Below are 25,963 nucleotides of genomic sequence, written 5' to 3'. Positions count from 1 at the left end.
CTTTAAGTGACAGTAATTGCAATGTGGATATCTAGCACTTCTTTGAAAGATGTGCTCCTTTTTCATCATTCTTTGACAAAGGGATTTTTTCCTCTTTGCCTGTAATTACTGGCATCACGTGTATTCTCTCTAATTGAATATAATGTAACACATATACATAATCATCTGCCCAATATGATATAGCTCACTGACAATACTGTGCCGAGGGAAAATCAAATCCAGCTTTATTTCTACAGCACATTTCAGACATGGAATGCAACGCAATGTGCTTCACAGGAAAAACTCTGGAATATTTACTACATAACAAACATAAGAGGTCAAAAGAATTACCAAAAAAAATGAACAACTAAAAACCACCCTAAGGAAATGATTCATACTATATAGGACTGTACTGGTAGGAGGTTTTCCTTTATACACACAAGAGCTAACTGTACCTCCTCCATATGTGGAGCGACTAGAGGAACACTGGGAGTGCACACCTTCTATGGAAGTATGAGCCAAGAGACATATTTGGGTTGGTACAGTGAGGGGGAAAAAGTATTTGATCCCCTGCTGATTTTGTACGTTTGCCCACTGACAAAGAAATTATCAGTCTATCATTTTAATGGTGGGTTTATTTGAACAGTGAGAGACAGAATAACAACAGAAAAATGCATGTCAAAAATGTTATAAATTGATTTGCATTTTAATGAGGGAAATAAGTATTTGACCCCCTCTCAATCAGAAAGATTTCTGGCTCCCAGGTGTCTTTTATACAGATAACGAGCTGAGATTAGGAACACCCTCTTAAAAGGAGTGCTCCTAATCTCAGCTTGTTACCTGTATAAAAGACACCTGTCCACAGAAGCAATCAATCAGATTCCAAACTCTCCACCATGGCCAAGAGCAAAGAGCTCTCCAAGGATGTCAGGGACAAGATAGACCTACACAAGGCTGGAATGGGCTACTAGACCATCGCCAATCAGCTTGGTGAGAAGGTGACAACAGTTGGTGCGATTATTTGCAAATGGAAGAAACACAAAATAACTGTCAATCTCCCTCAGCCTGGGGCTCCATGCAAGATCTCACCTCGTCGAGTTGCAATGATCATGAGAACGGTGAGGAATCAGCCCAGAACTACACAGGAGGATCTTGTCAATGATCTCAAGGCAGCTGGGACCATAGTCACCAAGAAAACAATTGGTAACACACTACGCCTTGAAGGACTGAAATCCTGCAGTGCCCACAAGATCCCCCTGCTCAAGAGAGCACATATACATGCCCGTCTGAAGTTCGCCAATGAACATCTGAATGATTCAGAGGACAACTGGGTGATAGTGTTGTGGTCAGATGAGACCAAAATGGAGCTCTTTGGCATCAACTCAACTCGCCATGTTTGGAGGAGGATGAATGCTGCCTATGACCTCAAGATCGCCATCCCCACCGTCAAACATGGAGGTGAAAACATTATGCTTTGGGGGTGTTTTTCTGCTAAGGGGACAGGACAACTTCCCCACATCAAAGGGTCGAACGACGGGGCCATGTACCATCAAATCTTGGGTGAGAACCTCCTTCCCTCAGCCAGGGCATTGAAAATGGCTCGTGGATGGGTATTCCAGTATGACAATGACCCAAAACACACGGCCAAGGCAACAAAGGAGTGGCTCAAGATGAAGCACATTAAGGTCCTGGAGTGGCCTAGCCAGTCTCCAGACCTTAATCCCATAGCAAATCTGTGAAGGGAGCCGAAGGTTCGAGGTCCCAAACGTCAGCCTCGAAACCTTAATGACTTGGAGAAGATCTGCAAAGAGGAGTGGGCAAACCTGGTGGCCAACTACAAGAAACGTCTGACCTTTGTGATTTGCCACCAAGTACTAAGTCATGTTTTGCAGAGGGGGTCAAATACTTATTTCCCTCATTAAAATGCAAATCAATTTATAACATTTTTGACATGCATTTTTTTTTTTTTCTTGTTGTTATTCTGTCTCTCACTGTTCAAATAAACCTACCATTAAAATTATAGACGGATCATTTCTTTGTCAGTGGGCAAACGTACAAAATCAACAGGGGATCAAATTCTTTTTTCCCTCACTGTAAGTCTAAATGTCCATGTGTGACTGCCTTGTTCTGAGTTTCCACACAGAGAAGAGCTTCAAAGAAAAAGGTAGAAGAAAATTGGTGGTAAACAAGGGCTTATTCTCTTCTTCATTTTTGAAACTAATCAGCACGCTCCTCTCTAAGCCTTGCTTATCCTACAGTGGATTAACATTCACTTTAATGTTCGATAGAGGACAGTGAGGATACTGAGGATGGGGTGGGTGACGGTGTGGTTTTGGTTCGATGAAAGAGTAAATCTTCAAAGATGAGCGAGATTACCTGTTCTTTTGTTACCTAGCTATTTAAAACAAGCTGGCAGGCTTGTGTTAGTACCGTCACACCTTTGATGCCGTTTAGAATATTAGGTATGTATTAGAAGTGACAATGTGTTCCTGGTAGCTGCTGCTGCTGCTGTATTGCCAGAGCCAATACCTATTCATGTCTAATGCTCTCCTAGCCCTCCTTCATTCTCACTCTGACAGAAAGTTGTGCAACGCAATACTAATAATGAAGCACTCTTCTCTCTCCTCCATCTTCTTTTTCTCTTGAGATGTGTTCCCGTGGACGATGATAATTAAAGACTTAGATTTTCTTCTTGAGTCTGAGATGAAAACATTACCGTCCATCCCTGTTATTTTGTCTTCTCATGCTTTCTCAGTTTTTCTTCAGACAAAATGTTGAAGAACTCGACAATTTTACATTATGACTTGAGTGTTGTGTTTGATATCAAACCACCATGCCATTAAAATGAGTAACGTTTTCTTCTTCATGTTTGGGAATAATTCCAGCAATTTTCTAGCCATTCAACGTACTAAAAGACTGTAAGACTCCAAAGTGTTCCTGAAGCCTAAACTGAATTTCTGACATTTTGATGAATCACTACTAGACTGTCAGTCATTCCCACGTAAAGGCTTTGACATTTTGAACAGTCTGAAGAAATATCAGTAAGGGCTACGTCCCAAATGGCACCCTATTCCCTGTATAGTGCCCTACTTTTACCAGAGCCCTATGGGCCCTGGTCAAAAGTAGTGCACTTCAAAGGGAAGAGGGTTCCATTTGGAATTAGGACTAAGGGCCTGGAAATCACTGCTTGTTTAAATCTGAGCGATGCCCCCTTAATGTCTCCAATTTGGCATCTAATTGTTCAAATGTATTATCCATCAGAGAGCTCAGGTGGGCTGAGGGGCAGGCTGGCCCCCAACACACACACACACACACACACACACACACACACACACACACACACACACACACACACACATACAAAGGAGCAGGTGTTTTTAAGTAGCCCTTTGTGCCATTGAGACCTCCCTTATCATAAGGGCATCATATGGTTTTAGACAAGGAATTATGCTGCAATTATGGGCACTAGAAGGGAAGAATTGGAAGTCAGAGCTAAAAGTGCATAGGTTAGAAATTTCCCTAATCAGGTGAGTGTCTCTGGATGGATACCGGGCACTGATGGTCTCACTCAATTACCCTCGTCGCCCTCCCCCCATTACCCATACACCCCCCTACACCGATTCCCCTACACCCCCTTCCCACTCAGCCCATCCCACGTCTAGGTTTGGGGGTGCCTTTATAATGTAATATAAAGCCAGGCTCTCTCTTTGTTCCTGGTTGAGTGGGGCTTAATTAATTTGCACTGGAAACGTCTTAATGTAGCATTCAAAGCTCTTTTGGAGGAGGCTAATGAAGCAAACCAATACTAATCCAACCTTGGTTTATGACACTTCAGGAGGTTGGGCTAAGGCTCACAAATCAGTAGCAGGAATTAGCTTAACATGTTCGTCCTATACTCTCAAGGGGGTGTTAGGGAGGATGTGGGTGGCTATAGGTGCATTTGAATGCCCAACGCTGAACACTAAACAGTGAAGGGACTCATAATGATGTATGCTGAATTGACAAGAGCCCTTGTATTGCCATTGCCTTTACATTTTAGAGTTGTATAGGTCGTGATCAATATAACGGGACAATACAGTGCAGAGCATTGGATTTGGCTGCTTTGGGGCAGGAAGATCCCCAGCTCCGCCAAAACCATTGACAACTACATACTGTTTTCAAGGGATTGTTAAATACATTTTATAACAATTTGGTTTTAATATCGTCACCTCTTGAAGAGCGTAGTCTGAACTGCACATTTCAGATTATTCCACATTTAGCTCTATCATCAGCTATACAGCATGTAACTGCATACTTTTCATGATCAGTTAACATCAATTGATCTTGTATTTTCAGATACGTGAGGGTATCCTATCCATTTGGCATGTAGCTAGCTAAGCATGTGTCATTTAGCTTGCTTTATCAGAGATTTGGCTTTTGGAAAGAGCTTGACATCGGCAAGTCCTTGTCCAGGTAAAGTTGTCAGTTGGTAAGGCTGTTCACTCATGACTGCACGGCCAGGCACGACAGCAATGGTAGGGCCTGATCACCGACAACGATGAGACAGCCTATAGGGAGGAGGTCAGAGACCTGACCGTGTGGTACAAGGATAACAGCCTCTCCCTCAATGTGATCAAGACAAAGGAGATAATTGTGGACTACAGGAAAAGGAGGACTGAGCACGCCCCCATTCTAATCGACGGGGCTGTAAGGGTTGAGAGCTTCAAGTTCATTGGTGTCCACATCACCATCAAACTATCATGGTCCAAATACACCAAGACAGTTGTGAAGAGGAAACGACAAAGCCTATTCCCCCTCAGGAGACTGAAAAGATTTGGCATGGGTCCTCAGATCCTCAAAAAGTTCTACAGCTGCATCATCGAGAGCTTTTGGAAAGAACAAGCAAGAGGCAGCGGGCCGCAGCAAGACATAATTCAGAATGGGGAAGGGGGGATTTTCTGTAAAGTGATTGGGGGAGGGAGGACGAAGAATCAGGGATTTTTAAGAATTTAAATGATGCAACTGGTTGCATCATGGCCTGGTATGGCAACTGATCGGCCTCCGACCGCAAGGCACTACAGAGGGTAGTGCGTACAGCCCAGTACATCGCTGGGGCCAAGCTTCCTGCCATACAAGGCAGTGTCAGAGGAAGGCCCTAAAAATTGTCAAGCGGTACCAGAGTGCCAAGTCTAGGTCCATAGGTCTTCTTAACTGCTTCAAATGGCTACCCAGAATATTAGCATTTTAATTTTACGCTGTTGCTACTCTCTGTTTATTATGTATTCATAGTCACTTTAACTCTACCTACATGTACATATTACCTCAATTACAGGTGACCCCGCACATTGACTCTGTTGTACCGGTACTCTATTTATATAGTCTTGCTACTGTTATTTTACTGCTGCTCTCTAATTATTATCAATTTTTTACTTAACACTGTCACACCCTGATCTGTTTCACCTGTCTTTGTGATTGTCTCCACCCCCCCTCCAGATGTCGCCCATCTTCCCCATTATCCCCTGTGTACTTATACCTGTGCACTCTGTTTGTCTGTTGCCAGGTCGTCTTGTTTGTTCGAGTCAACCAGTGGTTTGTGTCTCAGCTCCTGCTTTTTCCAGGCAAATCAAACGCTCTGCACCTTATTGTGATGTTTTATTGATAATGACCTACACCTATTCCAAAAGTAAAATGAGGAGATGTCTTATATTGTGTGGTCACAGTCACAATGGTTCCAAAAGACCTGACCAATGTGGTGGTAACGATTTATAGCTGAGTTTTTCTGTGGAGGGGCAGGGGGGTCTTTGGAGGCAGCAACTGACTAGCTGCTGCCTCTCATGTCCCCTCAGAACTACCACCATGCTGGAATTGTGGCCATATGGCGTGAGAATACATTTATTACCCAGCTATTTTTAGCACCGTGCAGGCCCAAGGGTTTGTGCTGAAACACATTTATACTTGAGTAAAAGCCACACACCAGAATAACTGGGACTCAGGAGTCAGCCTCAGAGCAAGTTGCTGCATTCTGTATTCGCTCTGTGGTAGAATAAAATATACACTGAATTTAATATTTGTTTTTACACCTCTAGAGCTGTCAAATTTACCACATCTTTTTGTGGAATTAGGTTAATGACATTTAAATGTTTAATTTAGCTTTTAATATTATAGAAAGTGATTTAACCCGTCTCTCCAATAATATCGTCACCACAAAACGCTTGGCCTCCCAGTGTGTTTTGAGGGCTGTTCTACCATGTACTTTAGTGTAGTAAAGAGGGGTGGTGGTTATTGGTGGATTGGGTTGAACATGCGTTTTCCTTCGTGTGCTCTCCTCACCCACTTCCCTCAGCCCCAGACCATTAGCAAACATCTGCTGTGGAAACTCTTAGAGGGTCTTCACACTTACTAGACTTTTTGCAAAATACCCTCGGCTACACATGTATAGCAATGTAAACTTGTCACGTCTCACCCGACAGTTTCCCCCTTCTAAGCAAGGCAGTGTAAACACAAATGTCTTGTTGACTCACGGTACAAATTTTTCTTTTTTTTTGTCTTCTGTTTTTTCCTTTTTACCTGAAATTGTATTTAACAGCCTGTTATATTCGGAAATTGTAGTAACAGCCTGTTATATTCGGAAATTGTCGCCCTTTGCAAGTGCTGCGGCTACTGTCTCTGTTTGCTTGGAACGTAATCCACGGAGACTCTAGGCCACAAAATTAGTGATAAACTTTACAAAACCGAGTCTCAATTCAATTCGTGACACCTTTGACAAATTGTAAATATTACCAACAGAATGAATGTGAAAATGGTAGGAACAGTGAGTTAACTGCCTTGTTCAGAGGCAGAATGACAGATTTTTACCTTGTCAGCTCAGGATTTGATCTTGCAACTTTTGAGTTACTAGTCCAATGCTCTAACCACTAGGCTACCTGCCGCCCCGTATTTCATGTATATGTTTTTTATATATTGATGAATGAAAGAAGTGTTATTGAACTCAAAATACAACTCATATATCAGAGAAAACGGTAAAGCCTCATACGACACCAGCTTTTGTTTTATACCACCTACAGTTAAAACATTCATGTTATAAAGGGGGCCTGGAATGGTCAAAATGGCACAAATATTTCTAAAAACTTCAATTCATGATTTCTCATTTATGCTTTAAGATACAAATGTCAAATATTTGTCAATAATCCTTCCTCCAAAAGAGACTTTTATATATGGATAAAATCTTGTGAAAATCCTAAATCGTGGGCTTGTTTTAATAGTTTCATGAAGAATCACCCTATTATAGTATTATCATAGACCACGATCAAATCAAATGTATTTATAAAGCCCTTCGTACATCAGCTGATATCTCAAAGTGCTGTACAGAAACCCCGCCTAAAACCCCAAACAGCAATCAATGCAGGTGTAGAAGCACGGTGGCTAGGAAAAACTCCCTAGAAAGGCCAAAACCTAGGAAGAAACCTAGAGAGGAACCAGGCTATGTGGGGTGGCCAGTCCTCTTCTGGCTGTGCCGGGTGGAGATTATAACAGAACATGGCTAGGGCTCAGGTCCTCCGAGAGCGAGAAAGAAAGAGATAATTAGATAGAGCACACTTAAATTCACACAGGACACCGAATAGGACAGGAGAAGTACTCCAGATATAACAAACTGACCCTAGCCCCCCGACACATAAACTACTGCAGCATAAATACTGGAGGCTGAGACAGGAGGGGTCAGGAGACACTGTGGCCCCATCCGAGGACACCCCTGGACAGGGCCAAACAGGAAGGATATAAGAGGGATATCTTCAACCACCAACTTACCATCCTGAGACAATGTATGCGTGTGTGTATGAGAGTTTGTGTGTACGAGTGATAGTTATATTATTGCTAAACTAATGACTTGGTTGGATTGAAACATTTATTTTGATGTTTTGAAGTAGTAAAGCCCACAAAGATGGGGGGGGGGGGCGCCAGCCCACTGTTTTGATGATGAAAGCTGTGGAAAAAATATCCAGTAAACCCCCCGCCCCCTTTTGACAGAACTCTTGAATAGGAATACAGCTTAATACAGCTAGACTGTGTGTTTGTAGCCATAGCCTCTTATGGCTGTCTGTGTGGAGAGGGAAAACAAACATGAGAAAGGCCTCTCAACCACCAGTACTACCACACCCCTCATCCCAACTCACCACTCCCTGACCCGTCACCAGCATGGAGCTCAACCTCAAATGACGTGGGCTCCTCCACACTGCTTTGCTATGACAGTGTTGTCAGACCAATCTCCATTTTGGATAAATAAATGATGAGCCAGAAACAAACATCAAAGGGGGATTGTGTTCTTCAAAGGGAATGTGGGTCTCTATCTACCTCTCTCTCTCTGTCTCTCTCGCTCTGTCTCGCTCTCTCTGTCTCTGTCTGTTTCTCTGTCTCTCTCTCTCTCTCTCTGTCTTTCTCGCTCTCTCTCTGTCTTTCTCGCTCTCTCTCTCTCTGTCTCGCTCTCTCTCTCTGTCTCGCTCTCTGTCTCGCTCTCTCTCTCTGTCTCGCTCTCTCTCTCTGTCTCTCTCTGTCTCGCTCTCTCTCTCTGTCTCTCTCTGTCTCGCTCTCTCTGTCTCTGTCTGTTTCTCTGTCTCGCTCTCTCTCTCTCGCTGTCTCGCTCTCTCGCTCTGTCTCGCTCTCTCGCTCTGTCTCGCTCTCTCGCTCTGTCTCGCTCTCTCTCTCTCTGTCTCGCTCTCTCTCTCTGTCTCGCTCTCTCTGTCTCTGTCTGTTTCTCTGTCTCTCTCTCTCTCTCTCTGTCTTTCTCGCTGTCTCGCTCTCTCGCTCTCTCTCTCTGTCTCGCTCTCTCTCTCTGTCTCGCTCTCTCTCTCTGTCTCGCTCTCTCTGTCTGTCTGTTTCTCTGTCTGTTTCTCTGTCTCTCTCCCTCTCTCCCTCTGTCTCTCCGTCTCCGTATCTCTCCCTCTGTCTCTCTCTGTGTCTCTACCTCTCATTCTGGTTACAGACATACATACTCACACACTGCAGTCCAACCTGCTCAGGACTCCAATCAACACATCTGCATCTCTTGCCAGGCTAACTCTCTCTTTATCTCTTTGTGTGGTTTCAGATGTAACAGTGTCTGTGTTGTTGACTGTGTGGTATGTTTTTGTTGTCCCTCAGTGATCGCTCTTTTTCCCCACTTGATTTTCTGGGCCTTGAAATCAATGCTGTCATTTCTGGTTTAACCCCTGTCTGATCTCATCTTTTATTACCTTCCCTCCTTTTCGAGCTTTTTGTCTTTCCAGCCATCAGGCTCTTCCACTCATTTTACTATTGGTAGAGAGTGGGACGCCTGTTATCTAACTCCTCTGTCTACTAATCTACTAGGTGTGTATTCATAACACCCTGTGTGTATGACTGTAGTTACTTACAATTGTTATTGTGTGATCAACCCCCTTGATGTCATTCCACCATCCGTTATGGATACAAGTGTTTGATAGTGACGTAGGATACACACCATTTTGCATCTGCTTCCTGAAGCTCATGATGGGACATCTTGGTTATGTATGCCTGTGGTAATGTACTGTGGATCTCGGTGTGTATGTGCATGTACTGCAAATCAGCATTTGCATTGATAGCAACAGGTGACATGGCGTTTTTGAAGGAAACTCACCTCATCCTGAACCACCACCAAATGTCTATGTAAAAGAGTGTGAGAGACTATTGTTGGGGTGTAATTGTGTGCAAGGCTCATCTATGTGGAACCTTGTACGTGGAACATATCCTGCTCATATTTCCTGTAGCTGAGGTCTCACAATACAATTGTTTTCAGTGTTTTTTCCTTCTACCAATGGGAATCTTCATGTTTAGTAGAATACAGTTATCAAGCCAACCATGTCAGACTGGTTGAGTGTCTGTAATGACCTGGTGTCCCTTCCCTCTCTCCACCCCCCCCCTGTTCTCTGACCACTGCCCTACCGAAGCTCAGCTCAGTCCAACCCAACCCCTTTGACTCATACCATTGGGCCATGGAGGATTATGACGTGCGCTCGGCCGCCAGTATCCTGGCCTCGGTGAAAGAGCAGGAGGCACGCTTCGAGCGTCTGACCCGGGCCCTGGAGGAGGAGCGACGCAACGTCTCCCTGCAGCTGGAGCGTTCCAATGTACCCCCCGACAGGTTGGGAGGGACTGGGCCTAGCGCTAACCTGCCACCCAACAGCCAACCCCTGGCCTGGCAGCAGGTGGTGATGCAGGTAAATCAAGCCAGCACGCCTGCTTGATCTGACTATCCAGTCCCCCTCCATTTGTGTATTTGACTCATTGCATCATCTCTTTGTCATCATCTCTCATTCTCCTGGGCGTCTGGTGGCTGATCCAACCCCTGTATTATTTCTGATCTGTTGTGCTGCTTGGATGGGGATGTAAACATTACAATGTGGTGGGGTGTGGTGACGCATCCTCTTTAAGGGGGAGGTTGATATTCCACTCTTTTTATCTCCTCTCACCTACAAACAACCCAATTCATCCCCGTTTCCTTCCACACAGTGTATTTTGATAACGTCAAGTTAGTTTACCATGGCCCGGACCTTAAGTGAAATCTCCACCCACTTGGGGCACCAGGCCTTGCAGAACTTTACCAGTGTCTTATGGTCTTACTGCTAATTGGATTGTGTCTGTTCAGCCAGCTCTGCCCGTGACTGAAGGATATTTGGGTCCTGGCTGGTGGCTGGGAGTGGAGCTGTAGTGACTTCTCTGGCTGAGGTTGAAGGACATTTGTGTCTTGATTGGGCCTGGGCTTGTAGTGCTGGTGACTATCCTTGGTTGAAGGACATTTGGGTCCTGGTTGGGGCCTTGGAGTGGAGCTGTAGTGACTTCCCTGGCTGGGGTACAATAACCTTTTGGCTCTTGTTTGGGCAATGCAGATTTACAGTACAGAGCAAACTCCTGACTCTTGCTGGTGGGCATTTCCCTGCATGCACTGCTTTTATAATGTTTAACCCAAAATGCTTTGCTTGTTCACAGATTGTGCCAACGTTCATTTCTGTGGCTCGTTGCCTGTTTAGCCACAAAAATGTATAATTTAGTGGCAGTATGTGGCTTCCCAGCTGAGTAAGCCTGCCTTTTCTCCCCCTTGCCTCAGGCTTTGATGAACCAAGTCCCTGACTTGTTGATGCCCTCTCATACTCGTAAATTGTGAATGATTTACCGAGAGCTGCTTAACACGACAGCCAGTGAATTAGCCTGCTATTTTACAGGAGGATCACTGCGTGGTTATCACTCACAGCTGGCTCACTGTTGTGGCTCCAAGGTGAACGGCAGTGGCCCGTCACCCGTCTCCCTGCATCGGGGGGTCAATTGGGCGGAACGGCCCGAAACACACAGGCCACACGCAACGTGGCTGGCTGCACCGTGGAAGGAGCCTACTATTACATCATGAGATTGTTTATTATACAGTACCAGTCAAAAGTTTGGAGACACCTACTCATTCAAGGGTGCCTCCAGAAAGTATTCATACCCCTTGACTTATTCTACATTTTGTTGTGTTACAGAAAATGGATTAAATAGCTTTTTTTCTCTCACCCATCTACAGACAATACCCCATAATGACAAAGTGAAAACATGTTTTTGCAAATTTATTGAAAATCAAATACAGCAATATCTAATTTACATAAGTATTCTCACCCCTGAGTTAATACATGTTTAGAATCACCTTTTGCAGCGATTACAGCTGTGAGTCTTTCTGGGTAAGTATCTAAGAGCTTTGCACATCTGGATTTTACAATATTTGCCCGTTATTCTTTTCATAATTCTTCAAACTAGGCAACCATTTTCACATCTTGCCATAGATTTTCAAGCAGATTTAAGTCAAAACTGTAATTCAGCCACTCAGGAACATTCACGGTCTTCTTGGTAAGCAACTCCAGTGTAGATTTGGTCTTGCGTTTTAGGTAATTGTCCTGCTGAATGGTGAATTCATCTCCGAGTGTCTGCAGGAAAGCAGACTGAGCCCGGTTTTCTCTAGGATTTTGCCTGTGCTTAGCTCCATTCCATTTGTTTTATCATGAAAAACTTCACAGTGCTTAACAATTACAAGCATACCCATAACATGATGCAGCCACCACTATGCTTTAAAATATGGAGAGTGGTACTAAGTAATGTGTTGTATTGGATTTGCCCCAAACATAACACTTTGTATTCAGAACAAAAAGTGAATTGCAGTATTCCTTTAGTGCCTTACTGAAACAGGATGCATGATTTGGAATATTTGTATTTGTATGCTCTATAGGCTTCCTTCTTTTCACTCTGTCATTTAGGTTAGTATTGTGGAGTAGCTAAACTGAGGATGGATCAACAACATTGTTCTCCTATCACAGCCATTAAACTCTAACTGTTTTAAAGTCACCATTGGCCTCATAGTGAAATCCCTGAGCTGCTTCCTTCCTGTCCGGCAACTGAGTTAGGAAGGACGCCTGTATCTTTGTAGTGACTGGGTGTATTGATACACCATCCAAAGTGTAATTAATAACTTCACCATGCCCAAAGGGATATTCAATGTCTGCTTTTAAATGTTTTACCCATCTACCAATAGGTGCCCTTCTTTGTCAGGCATTGGGAAACCTCCCTGGTCTTTGTGGTTGAATCTGTGTTTGAAATCCCTGCTTGACTGAGGAACCTTACAATTATCTGTATGTGTGGGGTACAGATGAGGTAGTCATTAAACACTATTATTATCCATGCAACTTATTATGTGACAGTCTGTCACGTGTGCTCCCTCTCCGGCCTCTAGGTCACCAGGCTGCTCGTTAAGGCGCACACCTGTCACCATCGTTATGCGCATTAGCCCAATATGACACTCACCTGGACTCCATCACCTCCTTGATTACCTGTCCTATTTATGTCTTTCCCTTTGGTTCCTTCCCCAGGCGTTATGGTTTCTGTTTCAGTTTAATGTCTGTGCGTTGTTCATGTTTCTTGTTTTGTATTATGTTGTGTTTTTTCATTAAAACACTCATTCCCTGAACATTCCCCGACTTTCAGCGCACAACGTTACACAGTTTCACTCCTGAACTTATTCAGGCTTGCCATAACAAAGGGGTTGAATACTTATTGACTCCAGACATTTCAGCTTTTCATTTTTTATTTGTTAAAATTTCGAAAAACATAATTCAACTTTGACATTATGGGGTATTTTGTGTTTGCCAGTGACAAAAAATATCAATTGAATCAATTTTGAATTCAGGCTGAAACACAACAAAATGTGAAAGAAGTCCGGGTGTGTGAATACGTTCTGAAGGCCCTGTATATGAGGGATGAGGATGGAGGAACGCACCCGGATCTCTGTTGTATGAAGGATGAGGAAGGCATCCGACTCTCTGTTGTATGAAGGATGAGGAAGGCATCCGACTCTCTGTTGTATGAAGGATGAAGAAGGCATCCGACTCTCTGTTGTATGAAGGATGAGGAAGGCATCCGACTCTGTATGAAGGATGAGGAAGGCATCTGACTCTCTGTTATATGAAGGATGAGGAAGGCATCCAACTCTCATTTGTATGAAGGGAGAGGAAGGCATCTGACTCTCTGTTGTATGAAGGATGAGGAAGGCATCCGACTCTCTGTTGTATGAAGGATGAGGAAGGCATCCGACTCTCTGTTGTATGAAGGATGAGGAAGGCATCCGACTCTCTGTTGTATGAAGGATGAAGAAGGCATCCGACTCTCTGTTGTATGAAGGATGAGGAAGGCATCCGACTCTGTATGAAGGATGAGGAAGGCATCTGACTCTCTGTTATATGAAGGATGAGGAAGGCATCCAACTCTCATTTGTATGAAGGGAGAGGAAGGCATCTGACTCTCTGTTGTATGAAGGATGAGGAAGGCATCCGACTCTCTGTTGTATGAAGGATGAGGAAGGCATCCGACTCTCTGTTGTATGAAGGATGAGGAAGGCATCCGACTCTCTGTTGTATGAAGGATGAAGAAGGCATCCGACTCTCTGTTGTATGAAGGATGAGGAAGGCATCCGACTCTGTATGAAGGATGAGGAAGGCATCTGACTCTCTGTTATATGAATGATGAGGAAGGCATCTGACTCTCTGTTGTATGAAGGATGAGGAAGGCATCCGACTCTGTTGTATGAAGGATGAGGAAGGCATCCGACTCTGTTGTATGAAGGATGAGGAAGGCATCCGACTCTGTTGTATGAAGGATGAGGAAGGCATCCGACACTGTTGTATGAAGGATGAGGAAAGCATCCGACTCTCTGTTGTATGAAGGATGAGGAAGGCATCCGACTCTCTGTTGTATGAAGGATGAGGAAGGCATCCAGCTCTGTTATATGAAGGATGAGGAAGGCATCCGACACTGTTGTATGAAGGATGAGGAAAGCATCCGACTCTCTGTTGTATGAAGGATGAGGAAGGCATCCGACTCTCTGTTGTATGAAGGATGAGGAAGGCATCCAGCTCTCTTGTATGAAGGATGAGGAAGGCAACCGACTCTCTGTTGTATGAACGATGAGGAAGGCATCTGACTCTCTGTTGTATGAAGGATGAGGAAGGCATCCGACTCTCTGTTGTATGAAGGATGAGGAAGGCATCCGACTCTCTGTTGTATGAAGGATGAGGAAGGCATCCGACTCTCTGTTGTATGAAGGATGAGGAAGGCATCCGACTCTCTGTTGTATGAAGGATGAGGAAGGCATCCGACTCTCTGTTGTATGAAGGATGAAGAAGGCATCCGACTCTCTGTTGTATGAAGGATGAGGAAGGCATCCGACTCTGTATGAAGGATGAGGAAGGCATCTGACTCTCTGTTATATGAATGATGAGGAAGGCATCCAACTCTCATTTGTATGAAGAGAGAGGAAGGCATCTGACTCTCTGTTGTATGAAGGATGAGGAAGGCATCCGACTCTGTTGTATGAAGGATGAGGAAGGCATCCGACTCTGTTGTATGAAGGATGAGGAAGGCATCCGACTCTGTTATATGAAGGATGAGGAAGGCATCCGGCTCTGTTATATGAAGGATGAGGAAGGCATCCGACTCTCTGTTGTATGAAGGATGAGGAAGGCATCCAGCTCTCTTGTATGAAGGATGAGGAAGGCATCCGGCTCTGTTATATGAAGGATGAGGAAGGCATCCGGCTCTGTTATATGAAGGATGAGGAAGGCATCCGACTCTCTGTTGTATGAAGGATGAGGAAGGCATCCGACTCTCTGTTGTATGAAGGATGAGGAAGGCATCCAGCTCTCTTGTATGAAGGATGAGGAAGGCATCCGACTCTCTGTTGTATGAAGGATGAGGAAGGCATCCAGCTCTCTTGTATGAAGGATGAGGAAGGCATCCGGCTCTGTTATATGAAGGATGAGGAAGGCATCCGACTCTCTGTTGTATGAAGGATGAGGAAGGCATCCGACTCTCTGTTGTATGAAGGATGAGGAAGGCATCCGACTCTCTGTTGTATGAAGGATGAGGAAGGCATCCGACTCTCTGTTGTATGAAGGATGAGGAAGGCATCCGACTCTCTGTTGTATGAAGGATGAGGAAGGCATCCGACTCTCTGTTGTATGAAGGATGAGGAAGGCATCCGACTCTGTTGTATGAAGGATGAGGAAGGCATCCAACTCTCCTATCCTCTCCTCTCGCAGCCACACGCACGCACATCTCGTACTCTCTCGTCCATGCATGATGGATTATAATGGGCTGAGGATCAGCGGCTGGTAGCTCGGGGGCTCCCAGTCGCCAGCGCAGGGGCAGCCCTCGATGGGCCCTCTGTTATTAAAAGTTGGGGTCAGAGAGGAGAGGCAGCCAGAGACTGATTCATGGAATCGCAAGTAAATACTTAATGAAGTGATTAGCTGTTGATTTAGAAAGAACTCTCTTCAACTCCAGAGACTCTATTGCTGGCAGCAGACGCTGTTTCCTGTTCTGCCTTGTTGTCTTGGCTCTCAGGTTTAGTTGTTTCAATGCAAGCCTTTGACAGTGTTGTTCCAACATGTTCCAAAATCGATCACCAAAATGGTTCATACAATGATGCACTTTTTCCCCTGTTGTTTTGTGTACTAAGAGAGAGCGAGAGGGAGAACCTTGTGTTAACACAATGTCCACAGTTGGTTACTGGACTCCACAGAGTAGACAGGGAGGTTTGTACTGGCTGTCTGATTGGTTGGAGTAAGGTGGAGGAGACCCGTCCTGATCCTGATGTTGACTGGTGTATTTGAGCATTTTCCAAAGAGCTCCCCTCTCTAATTAGTGGATGTTCTGTGGAGGGGAACATCAGCATGGTGGTCAAAACAAGAGAAACAATAAATAATTCACTGCTTTGGAAAAAGCAGCTAGCATCAACATCCCTGATAAGCCGACTGGGTTTAGCTGTTCTCACTACCCACAGAGGGTAATGGAGAAAGCACAATAGTATTTTTAATACAGATTGTTTGAACTGTGTTGTCATGGTCAAGTGTATGTTTGGTGAATTGTTAATGAAGATGTTCATGTTATCGTCACATGCTGTGCTACAGTCACTGTGCATCAGTAAGGACATGGTTTTTGGAAACACCAGTCTGCTTTTTTCCCAAAACTGTATACTGTATTTCAGATGGGCTTTTTTCCCCTCATTGTGATCAAACACTTACTAAAGTACTACTAGGGGATTTTTGAGCCTTTTTACATTGATGTCTTCTGAAGAATGTCAAGACAATGCAGTCAGACACTGTATATTGTGTTCCTTGATGGAATCATCAACAGGAAACCACTGACACGAAGCATGTCTTTCAATCCTCATTCACTCAAATCAAGTTAAGACTGGGCTCCAAACGATACCCTATTCCCTATATAGTACACTGCTTTAAAAAATATATCTATATACAGTGGGGCAAAAAAGTATTTAGTCAGTCACCAATTGTGCAAGTTCTCCCACTTAAAAAGATGAGAGAGGCCTGTAATTTTCATCATAGTTATACTTCAACTATGACAGACACAATGAGAAGAAAAAAAATCCAGAAAATCACATTGTAGGATTTTTAATGAATTTATTTGCAAATTATGGTGGAAAATAAGTATTTGGTCAATAACAAAAGTTTATCTCAATACTTTGTTATATACCCTTTGTTGGCAATGACAGAGGTCAAACGTTTTCTGTAAGTCTTCACAAGGTTTTCACACACTGTTGCTGGTATCCTTCCTGTTTGGCCCTGTCCGGGGGTGTCCTCGGATGGGGCCACAGTGTCTCCTGACCCCTCTTGTCTCAGCCTCCAGTATTTATGCTGCAGTAGGTTATGTGTCGGGGGGCTAGGGTCAGTTTGTTATATCTGGAGTACTTCTCCTGTCCTATTCGGTGTCCTGTGTGAATTTAAGTGTGCTCTATCTAATTATCTCTTTCTTTCTCGCTCTTGGAGGACCTGAGCCCTAGCCATGTTCTGTTATAATCTCCACCCGGCACAGCCAGAAGAGGACTGGCCACCCCACATAGCCTGGTTCCTCTCTAGGTTTCTTCCTAGGTTTTGGCCTTCCTAGGGAGTTTTTCCTAGCCACCGTGCTTCTACACCTGCATTGATTGCTGTTTGGAGTTTTAGGCGGGGTTTCTGTACAGCACTTTGAGATATCAGCTGATGTATGAAGGGCTATATAAATAAATTTGATTTGATTTGGTATTTTGGCCCATTCCTCCATGCAGATCTCCTCTAGAGCAGTGATGTTTTGGGGCTGTTGCTGGGCATCACGGACTTTCAACCCCCTCCAAAGATTTTCTATGGGGTTGAGATCTGGAAACTGGCTAGGCCACTCCAGGACCTTGAAATACTTCTTACGAAGCCTCTCCTTCGTTGCCCGGGTGGTGTGTTTGGGATCATTGTCATGTTGAAAGACCCAGCCACGTTTCATCTTCAATGCCCTTGCTGATGGAATGAGGTTTTCACTCAAAATCTCACGATACATGGCCCCATTCATTCTTTCCTTTACACGGATCAGTCGTCCTGGTCCCTTTGCAGAAAAACAGCCCCAAAGCATGACGTTTCCACCCCCATGCTTCACAGTAGGTATGGTGTTCTTTAGATGCAACTCTGCATTCTTTGTCCTCCAAACACGACGAGTTGAGTTTTTACCAAAAAGTTATATTTTGGTTTCATCTGACCATATGCCATTCTCCCAATCTTCTTCTGGATCATCCAAATGCTCTCTAGCACACTTCAGACGGGCTTGGACATGTACTGGCTTAAGCAGGGGGACACGTCTGGCACTGCAGGATTTGAGTCCCTGGCGGCGTAGTGTGTTACTGATGGTAGGCTTCGTTACTTTGGTCCCAGCTCTCTGCAGGTCATTCACTAGGTCCCCCCATGTGGTTCTGGGATTTTTGCTCACCGTTCTTGTGATCATTTTGACCCCACGTGGTGAGATCTTGCGTGGAGCCCCAGATCGAGTGAGATTATCAGTGGTCTTGTATGTCTTCCATTTCCTAATAATTGCTCCCACAGTTGATTTCTTCAAACCAAGCTGCTTACCTATTGCAGATGCAGTCTTCCCAGCCTGGTGCAGGTCTACAATTTTGTTTTTGGTGTCCTTTGACAGCTCTTTGGTCTTGGCCATAGTGGAGTTTGGAGTGTGACTGTTTGAGGTTGTAGACAGGTGTCTTTTATACTGATAACAAGTTCAAACAGGTGCCATTAATACAGGTAACGAGTGGAGGACAGAGGAGCCTCTTAAAGAAGGTCTGTGAGAGCCAGAAATCTTGCTTGTTTGTAGGTGACCAAATACTTATTTTCCACCATAATTTGCAAATAAATTCATAAAAAATCCTACAATGTGATTTTCTGGATTTTTTTTCTCATTTTGTCTGTCATAGTTGAAGTGTACCTATGATGAAAATTACAGGCCTCTCATCTTTTTAAGTGGGAGAACTTGCACAATTGGTGGCTGACAAAATATTTTTTGCCCCACTGTGTGTGTGTGTGTATATATATACAGTGCCTTGCGAAAGTATTCGGCCCCCTTGAACTTTGCGACCTTTTGCCACATTTCAGGCTTCAAACATAAAGATATAAAACTGTATTTTTTTGTGAAGAATCAACAACAAGTGGGACACAATCATGAAGTGGAACGACATTTATTGGATATTAACTTTTTTAACAAATCAAAAACTGAAAAATTGGGCGTGCAAAATTATTCAGCCCCCTTAAGTTAATACTTTGTAGCGCCACCTTTTGCTGCGATTACAGCTGTAAGTCGCTTGGGGTATGTCTCTATCAGTTTTGCACATCGAGAGACTGAAATGTTTTCCCATTCCTCCTTGCAAAACAGCTCGAGCTCAGTGAGGTTGGATGGAGAGCATTTGTGAACAGCAGTTTTCAGTTCTTTCCACAGATTCTCGATTGGATTCAGGTCTGGACTTTGACTTGGCCATTCTAACACCTGGATATGTTTATTTTTGAACCATTCCATTGTAGATTTTGCTTTATGTTTTGGATCATTGTCTTGTTGGAAGACAAATCTCCGTCCCAGTCTCAGGTCTTTTGCAGACTCCATCAGGTTTTCTTCCAGAATGGTCCTGTATTTAGCTCCATCCATCTTCCCATCAATTTTAACCATCTTCCCTGTCCCTGCTGAAGAAAAGCAGGCCCAAACCATGATGCTGCCACCACCATGTTTGACAGTGGGGATGGTGTGTTCAGGGTGATGAGCTGTGTTGCTTTTACGCCAAACATAACGTTTTGCATTGTTGCCAAAAAGTTCCATTTTGGTTTCATGTGACCAGAGCACCTTCTTCCACATGTTTGGTGTGTCTCCCAGGTGGCTTGTGGCAAACTTTAAACGACACTTTTTATGGATATCTTTAAGAAATGGCTTTCTTCTTGCCACTCTTCCATAAAGGCCAGATTTGTGCAATATACAACTGATTGTTGTCCTATGGACAGAGTCTCCCACCTCAGCTGTAGATCTCTGCAGTTCATCCAGAGTGATCATGGGCCTCTTGGCTGCATCTCTGATCAGTCTTCTCCTTGTATGAGCTGAAAGTTTAGAGGGACGGCCAGGTCTTGGTAGATTTGCAGTGGTCTGATACTCCTTCCATTTCAATATTATCGCTTGCACAGTGCTCCTTGGGATGTTTACAGCTTGGGAAATCTTTTTGTATCCAAATCCGGCTTTAAACTTCTTCACAACAGTATCTCGGACCTGCCTGGTGTGTTCCTTGTTCTTCATGATGCTCTCTGCGCTTTTAACAGACCTCTGAGACTATCACAGTGCAGGTGCATTTATACGGAGACTTGATTACACACAGGTGGATTGTATTTATCATCATTAGTCATTTAGGTCAACATTGGATCATTCAGAGATCCTCACTGAACTTCTGGAGAGAGTTTGCTGCACTGAAAGTAAAGGGGCTGAATAATTTTGCACGCGCAATTCTTCAGTTTTTGATTTGTTAAAAAAGTTTGAAATATCCAATCAATGTCGTTCCACTTCATGATTGTGTCCCACTTGTTGTTGATTCTTCACAAAAAAATACAGTTTTATATCTTTATGTGTGAAGCCTGAAATGTGGCAAAAGGTCGCAAAGTTCAAGGGGGCCGAATACTTTCGCAAGGCACTGTATATATACACACATATAGATTTTTCTCCCCTATTTTATGGTATCTAATTGTTGTTAGTAATTACTATCTTGTCTCATTGCTACAACTCCCATACGGGCTCGGGAGAGACGAAGGTCGAAAGCCATGCGTCCTCCGAAACACAACCCAACCAAGCCACACTGCTTCTTAACACAGCGCGTCGGAGGAAACACCGTGCACCTTGGTTAGCGCGCACTGCGCCCAGCCCGCCACAGGAGTCTCTGGTGTGCGATGAGACAAGGATATCCCTACAAGCCAAACCCTCCCTAACCCGGACGACGCTAGGCCTATTGTGCGTCGCCCCACGGACCTCGCTGTCGCGGCCGGCTGCGACAGAGCCTGGGCGCGAACCCAGAGTCTCTGGTGGCACAGCTAGCTCTGCGATGCAGTGCCGTAGACCACTGTGCCACCCAGGAGGCAGTACACTACTTTTGACCAGAGCCCCACGGACCTCACGGTCGCGGCCGGCTGCGACAGAGCCTGGGCGCGAACCCAGAGGCTCTGGTGGCACAGCTAGCTCTGTGATGCAGTGCCGTAGACCACTGTGCCACCCGGGAGGCAGTACACTACTTTTGACCAGAGCCTTATGGTAGTGCACTATGTAGGGAATAGGGTTCCATTTGTGTCCCATCCCAGGTCTGTTTTCTTACTGTGTTATGGAGGAGTGAAAGGTCAAGTGGTGAATGGTGGTGGCACTCTATAGAGACTTGTTCTGGTTAGTATTCAGACAGTATAGCCAGTGAGCTAGAGATGGGATGGGGTACACTACCAACTACCTCTGTCCTGTGCAAATGTTGTGAGGTTCCATTAGAGGAACGGTGCATCCTTTGATTTCAGTGCTGTCTGTGGGTGAGATGTATGGACCTCAGCCTGGCCCCGGGATGGCACTACACCACACTGCTTTCCACACACACACACACAGGCACGCACGCACACACAGACACACATGCTCGCACCCTCACACCCTCATTGGCCCTGCAACGCCACAATTGACACAAAGGCACAGTGCTATAGCGACGGCAGGCATGCTGGCAGATATATCCCTCACTGGCCTCTCGTAAATCACCTGCAGCCTAACAATGAGCCTCAGTCCACCACTCCTCCTCCTCCTCCCTTCTTCCCCTCCACCCCTCTCTCCCTCCGTTCTCCTCCGTGTCATTAGGAAAGTTTGAGCTTCCCGTAAATGTGTAATCACCTCTCTATGAAAAGGCGGCGTTGTGGATTTTTTTCTTGCCCGCACTTTGTGTCCCAAATGAACCCTATTCCCTATATAGTGCACTACTTTTGACGCGAGACATATAGGCCCTGGTCAAAGGTAGTGCACTATAAAGGGAATAGGGTGCCATTAGGAACACATACACTTGTTCTGTATGTGGCCCCCCTTTCTCTCAGGCTCTTTTCTCTTTCTCTAGCTAGTCTACATAGCTAGACTATATTGTATGGATCTCTGTGTGTAGAAGGACATACCAATTCCATTGGTTAGAGCAGTGGTTCCCAAACTTTTTATAGTCCCGTACCCCTTCAAACATTTAACCTCCAGCTCCGTAACCCCTCTAGCACCAGGCTCAGCACACTCTCAAATGTTGTTTTTTGCCATCAGTGTAAGCCTGCTACAAACACTCACTATACGATACATTTATTAAACATAAGTGTGAGTTTTTGTCACAACCTGGCTCGTGGGACGAGCTCTTATAGGACCAGGGCACAAATAATAATATAATAATAATCAATATTTTGCTCTTTATTTAGGCATCTTACATATAAAACCTTATTTGTTCATAACATTTTTTAAATAACTCACCACAGGTTAATGAGAAGGGTGTGCTTGAAAGGATGCATATAACTGCAATGTTGGGTTGTATTGGAGAGAGTCTCAGTCTTAAATCGTTTTCCACACACGGTATGTGCCTGTGTTTAGTTTTCATGCTAGTGAGGGCCGAGAATCCACTCTCACATAGGTACGTGGTTGCAAAGGGCATCAGTGTCTTAACAGCGTGATTTGCCAAGGCAAGAAACTCTGAGCGCAGCCCTATCCAGTAATCTGGCAGTGGCTTCTGATTCAATTCAATTTTCACAGAACCACTTGTTGCAATTTTGATGAGGCTCTCTTTTTCAGATATCGGTAAGTGGACTGGAGACAGGGCATGAAAGGGATAACGAATCTAGTTGTTTTGTCGTCTGTTTCGGGAAAGTACCTGCATAATTGCGCACCCAGTTCACTCAACTGCTTCTCTATATCACATTTGACATTGTCAGTAAGCTTGAGTTCATTTGTACACAATGTCCTTGTTAATGCAGACCGAAATGAGCTCCAACTTCTTAATCAGAGCCTCAGTTTTGTCCCGGTTTCCAGTGGTTTGAAGAAGAGGATGTATTCCTTAATTGACCCCCCATAAACGTAACGGACTTATACCAGAAGCTGTGCCAGGCCCGCCATCTCTGTTGACTCATCCAGCTGTAACGCATATAATTCGCCCCCTTGTACGTGATGCGGTAATTGTTTCAAAACATCTCCTGCCATGTCACTGATTCTTCGTGAAACAGTGTTGTTTGATGAAGTCATTGTCTGTATAGTGTTTTGGGCCTTTTCCCCCAATAATGTCAGGAAGAATTAAGTCCACCACAATAGTATGGGGCTTGCCTGTCCTAGCCATTCGGTAGCTCACCATATAAGACACTTTTAGACCCTCAAACGGATTAAGGAAAGAAATTCCACAAATGAACTTTTAAGGCGGCACACCTGTTAATTGCATTCCAGGTGACTACCTCATGAAGCTGGTTGAGAAAATGCCAAGAGTGTTCAAAGCTGTCATCAAGGCAACGGGTGGCTATTTGAAGAAGCTCAAATATAAAATATATTTTGATTTGTTTAACACTTTTTTGGTTACTCCATGATTCCATATGTGTTTGTTCATAGTTTTGATGTCGTCACTATTCTATATCTACAATGTAGAAAATAGTAAAAATAAAGAAAAACCTTGAATGAGTAGGTGTTCTAAAACTTTTGACTGGTAGTTTACAATGGTGTTTGTTCTTCATTGGTTGCACTTGTGGCAACAGGTCACAAATCTTGTTGCTGTGATGGCAGACTGGTATTTCACCCAGTAGATATGGGAGTTTATCAACATTGGGTTTGTTTTCAAATTATTTGTGGATCTGTGTAATCTGAGGGAAATATCTGTCTCTAATATGGTCATACATTTGGCAGGAGGTTAGGAAGTCCAGCTCATTATGTGGGCAGTGTGCACATAGTCTGTCTTCTCTTGAGAGCCTCTCTCTAGGTGATGGCTTTGTTATGGAAGGTTTGGGAATCAGTTCCTTTTAGGTGGTTGTAGAATTTAACGGCTCTTTGCTAGATTTTGATAATTAGCGGGTATCGGCCTAATTCTGCTCTGCATGCATTATTTGGTGTTTTACGTTGTACACAGAGGATGCTTTTGCAGAATTCTGCATGCAGAGTCTCAATTTAGTGTTTGTCCCATTTTGTGAATTCTTGGATGGTGAGCGGACCCCAGACCTCACAACCATGAAGTGCAATGGGTTCTATAACTGATTCAAGTAATTTTAGTAATTGGTATGTCAAATGTTATGTTCCTTTTGATGGCATAGAAGGCACTTCTTGCTTTGTGGAAGTTACCTGTGGTGCTGATGTTTAGGCCAAGGTATGTATAGTTTTTTATGTGCTCCAGGGCAATGGTGTCTAGATGGAATTTGTATTTGTGGTCCTGGCAACTGGACCTTTTTTGGAACACCATTATTTTGCTCTTACTGAGATTTACTGTCAGGACCCAGGTCTGGCAGAATTTGTGCAGAAGATCTAGGTAGTGCTGTAGGCCCTCCTTGGTTGCTGACAGAAGCACCAGATCATCAGCAAATAGTAGACATTTGACTTCAGATTCTAGTAGGGTAGGCCGGGTGCTGCAGAATGTTCTAATGCCCTTGCCAATTTGTTGATATATATGTTGAAGAGAGTGGGGCATAAGCTGCATCTCTGTCTCACCCCACGGCCCTTTGGAAAGAAATGTGTGTTTTTTTGGCCAATTTTAACCGCAAACTTGTTTGTGTTCATGCATTTTGTAATGTCGTATGTTTCAATTTGCATAGCAGACCCTCATGCCAAATTGAGTCTTTTTTTAAATCAATAAAGCATGAGAAGACTTAGCCTTTTTTTGGTTTGATTGTTTGTCAATTAGGTTGTGCAGGGTGAATATGTGGTCTGTCGTACGATAATTTGGTAAAAAGCCAATTTGACATTTGCTCAGTACATTGTATTCACTGAGGAAATGTACAAGTATGCTGTTAATGACAATGCAGAGGATTTTCCCAAGGTTGCTGTTGACGCATATCCCACTCTCTCTCCTTTACTAGAGCCAGTGCCACTCCAGGAATGTGACCTTCTGCCTCACAGACTAGTTGCGTATATAACCAAACAAGGCCGGACCTTGACCCCCCCTCCCCTGATTGGAAAGCTGAATTGAAAACAGAATGCTTCATGTGCTTTGTAGTTTAGAGGTCTTTGGCTGTTCAAAGCCTTGATTTAATTATGCTAATACGTTTCAGGTACTGGTGCGACATTTTTACTACATGAGTTACAAGCATGTAAATGGCACAGCAAACCAGTACCAGAAGTTTTATTCCGACAATATTTTGGGTTCAAGAAGTACACATTGAAGACATGTTGGTGTCTGCCTTGCTTTAAACCTTGAGATTATCCTTTACACCAGTACACATTTGTCAGACAAGCACACCTGATTCAACTTGTCAACGAATCACCAGGCCCTGAATGAGTTGTATCATGTATGTTTGCCCAGGACTACAACAAACATGTTCTGTTGGGGGTACTCAAGGACTGAAGTTGGGAACCACTGCTCTTCCCTTTATGAACACTTAGTCTACCAATATGGTCGTGGCTTGGCCAGAGGTGCAGTGAGGGACCCCGGCTCTCCCATCTGCCAACCTGCCAGCAGCACAGAGATTGGCAGTGAGTGGATTCACAGTGACAGCAGCTTATGTGTACCAGGCGCTCTGTAGGTATACCTGTCACATCAGTCATGTAGCCCTGTCATGGTAACCCCATTGCATGCACCATTTCTACCCATCCAGAAGGTCTGGGACTGGGGCTGGTGTGGGTCTGGGTGACAGAGAGCAAGTTATGCACTGCTTTTGGCCAGCAGCAGACCCAGGGCCTCTTGACTTTGCACATGAAATCATTATAGCAGGGCAGAGTGGCAGAAGTGAGGTCTGGAATGCGGACTGTCTCACACTCTATGTGTCTGAGTGCAGCTTTGGAAATGATTATTGCCAGAGGAGGAATGTGTCAGAGAATAAGAGCTACTACTGTTGTCTTTCTCTCCCAGTGCCTCATTTAACCAAACCTGGGCAGTCTGGGGGCTCCAACACCGACACACACAATCATAGAACGGTGGGGAGGAGTGAGAAACGGTTTGTGA

The 25,963-nt window shown here is 44.3% G+C and overlaps 1 protein-coding gene across 23 annotated transcripts in view; it reads left to right on the top strand.

Annotated features, from left to right (window-relative positions):
• Positions 1 to 25,963, top strand: part of arvcfb (ARVCF delta catenin family member b) — a 364,251-nt gene that overhangs the window by 142,820 nt on the left and 195,468 nt on the right. For 19 of the 23 annotated variants that reach the window (XR_004210758.1, XM_031829809.1, XM_031829811.1 and 16 more), the window contains exon 4: positions 9,897 to 10,166. The exons of the other annotated variants lie outside the window; for them this stretch is intronic. Coding sequence is in view for 18 of the 19 variants with exons in the window: in XM_031829809.1 (XP_031685669.1) it covers positions 9,942 to 10,166 (225 nt within the window). In the remaining variant the exon portion in view is untranslated. The remainder of the gene's footprint in view (positions 1 to 9,896; positions 10,167 to 25,963) is intronic. 23 annotated transcript variants of the gene reach the window in all.

Source organism: Oncorhynchus kisutch, linkage group LG8 (genome assembly GCF_002021735.2).
Source record: "Oncorhynchus kisutch isolate 150728-3 linkage group LG8, Okis_V2, whole genome shotgun sequence".
Lineage (NCBI taxonomy): Eukaryota > Metazoa > Chordata > Actinopteri > Salmoniformes > Salmonidae > Oncorhynchus > Oncorhynchus kisutch.
The sequence above is the reverse complement of the archived record's forward strand: the minus strand, read 5'-3'. Positions and strand labels throughout refer to the sequence as shown.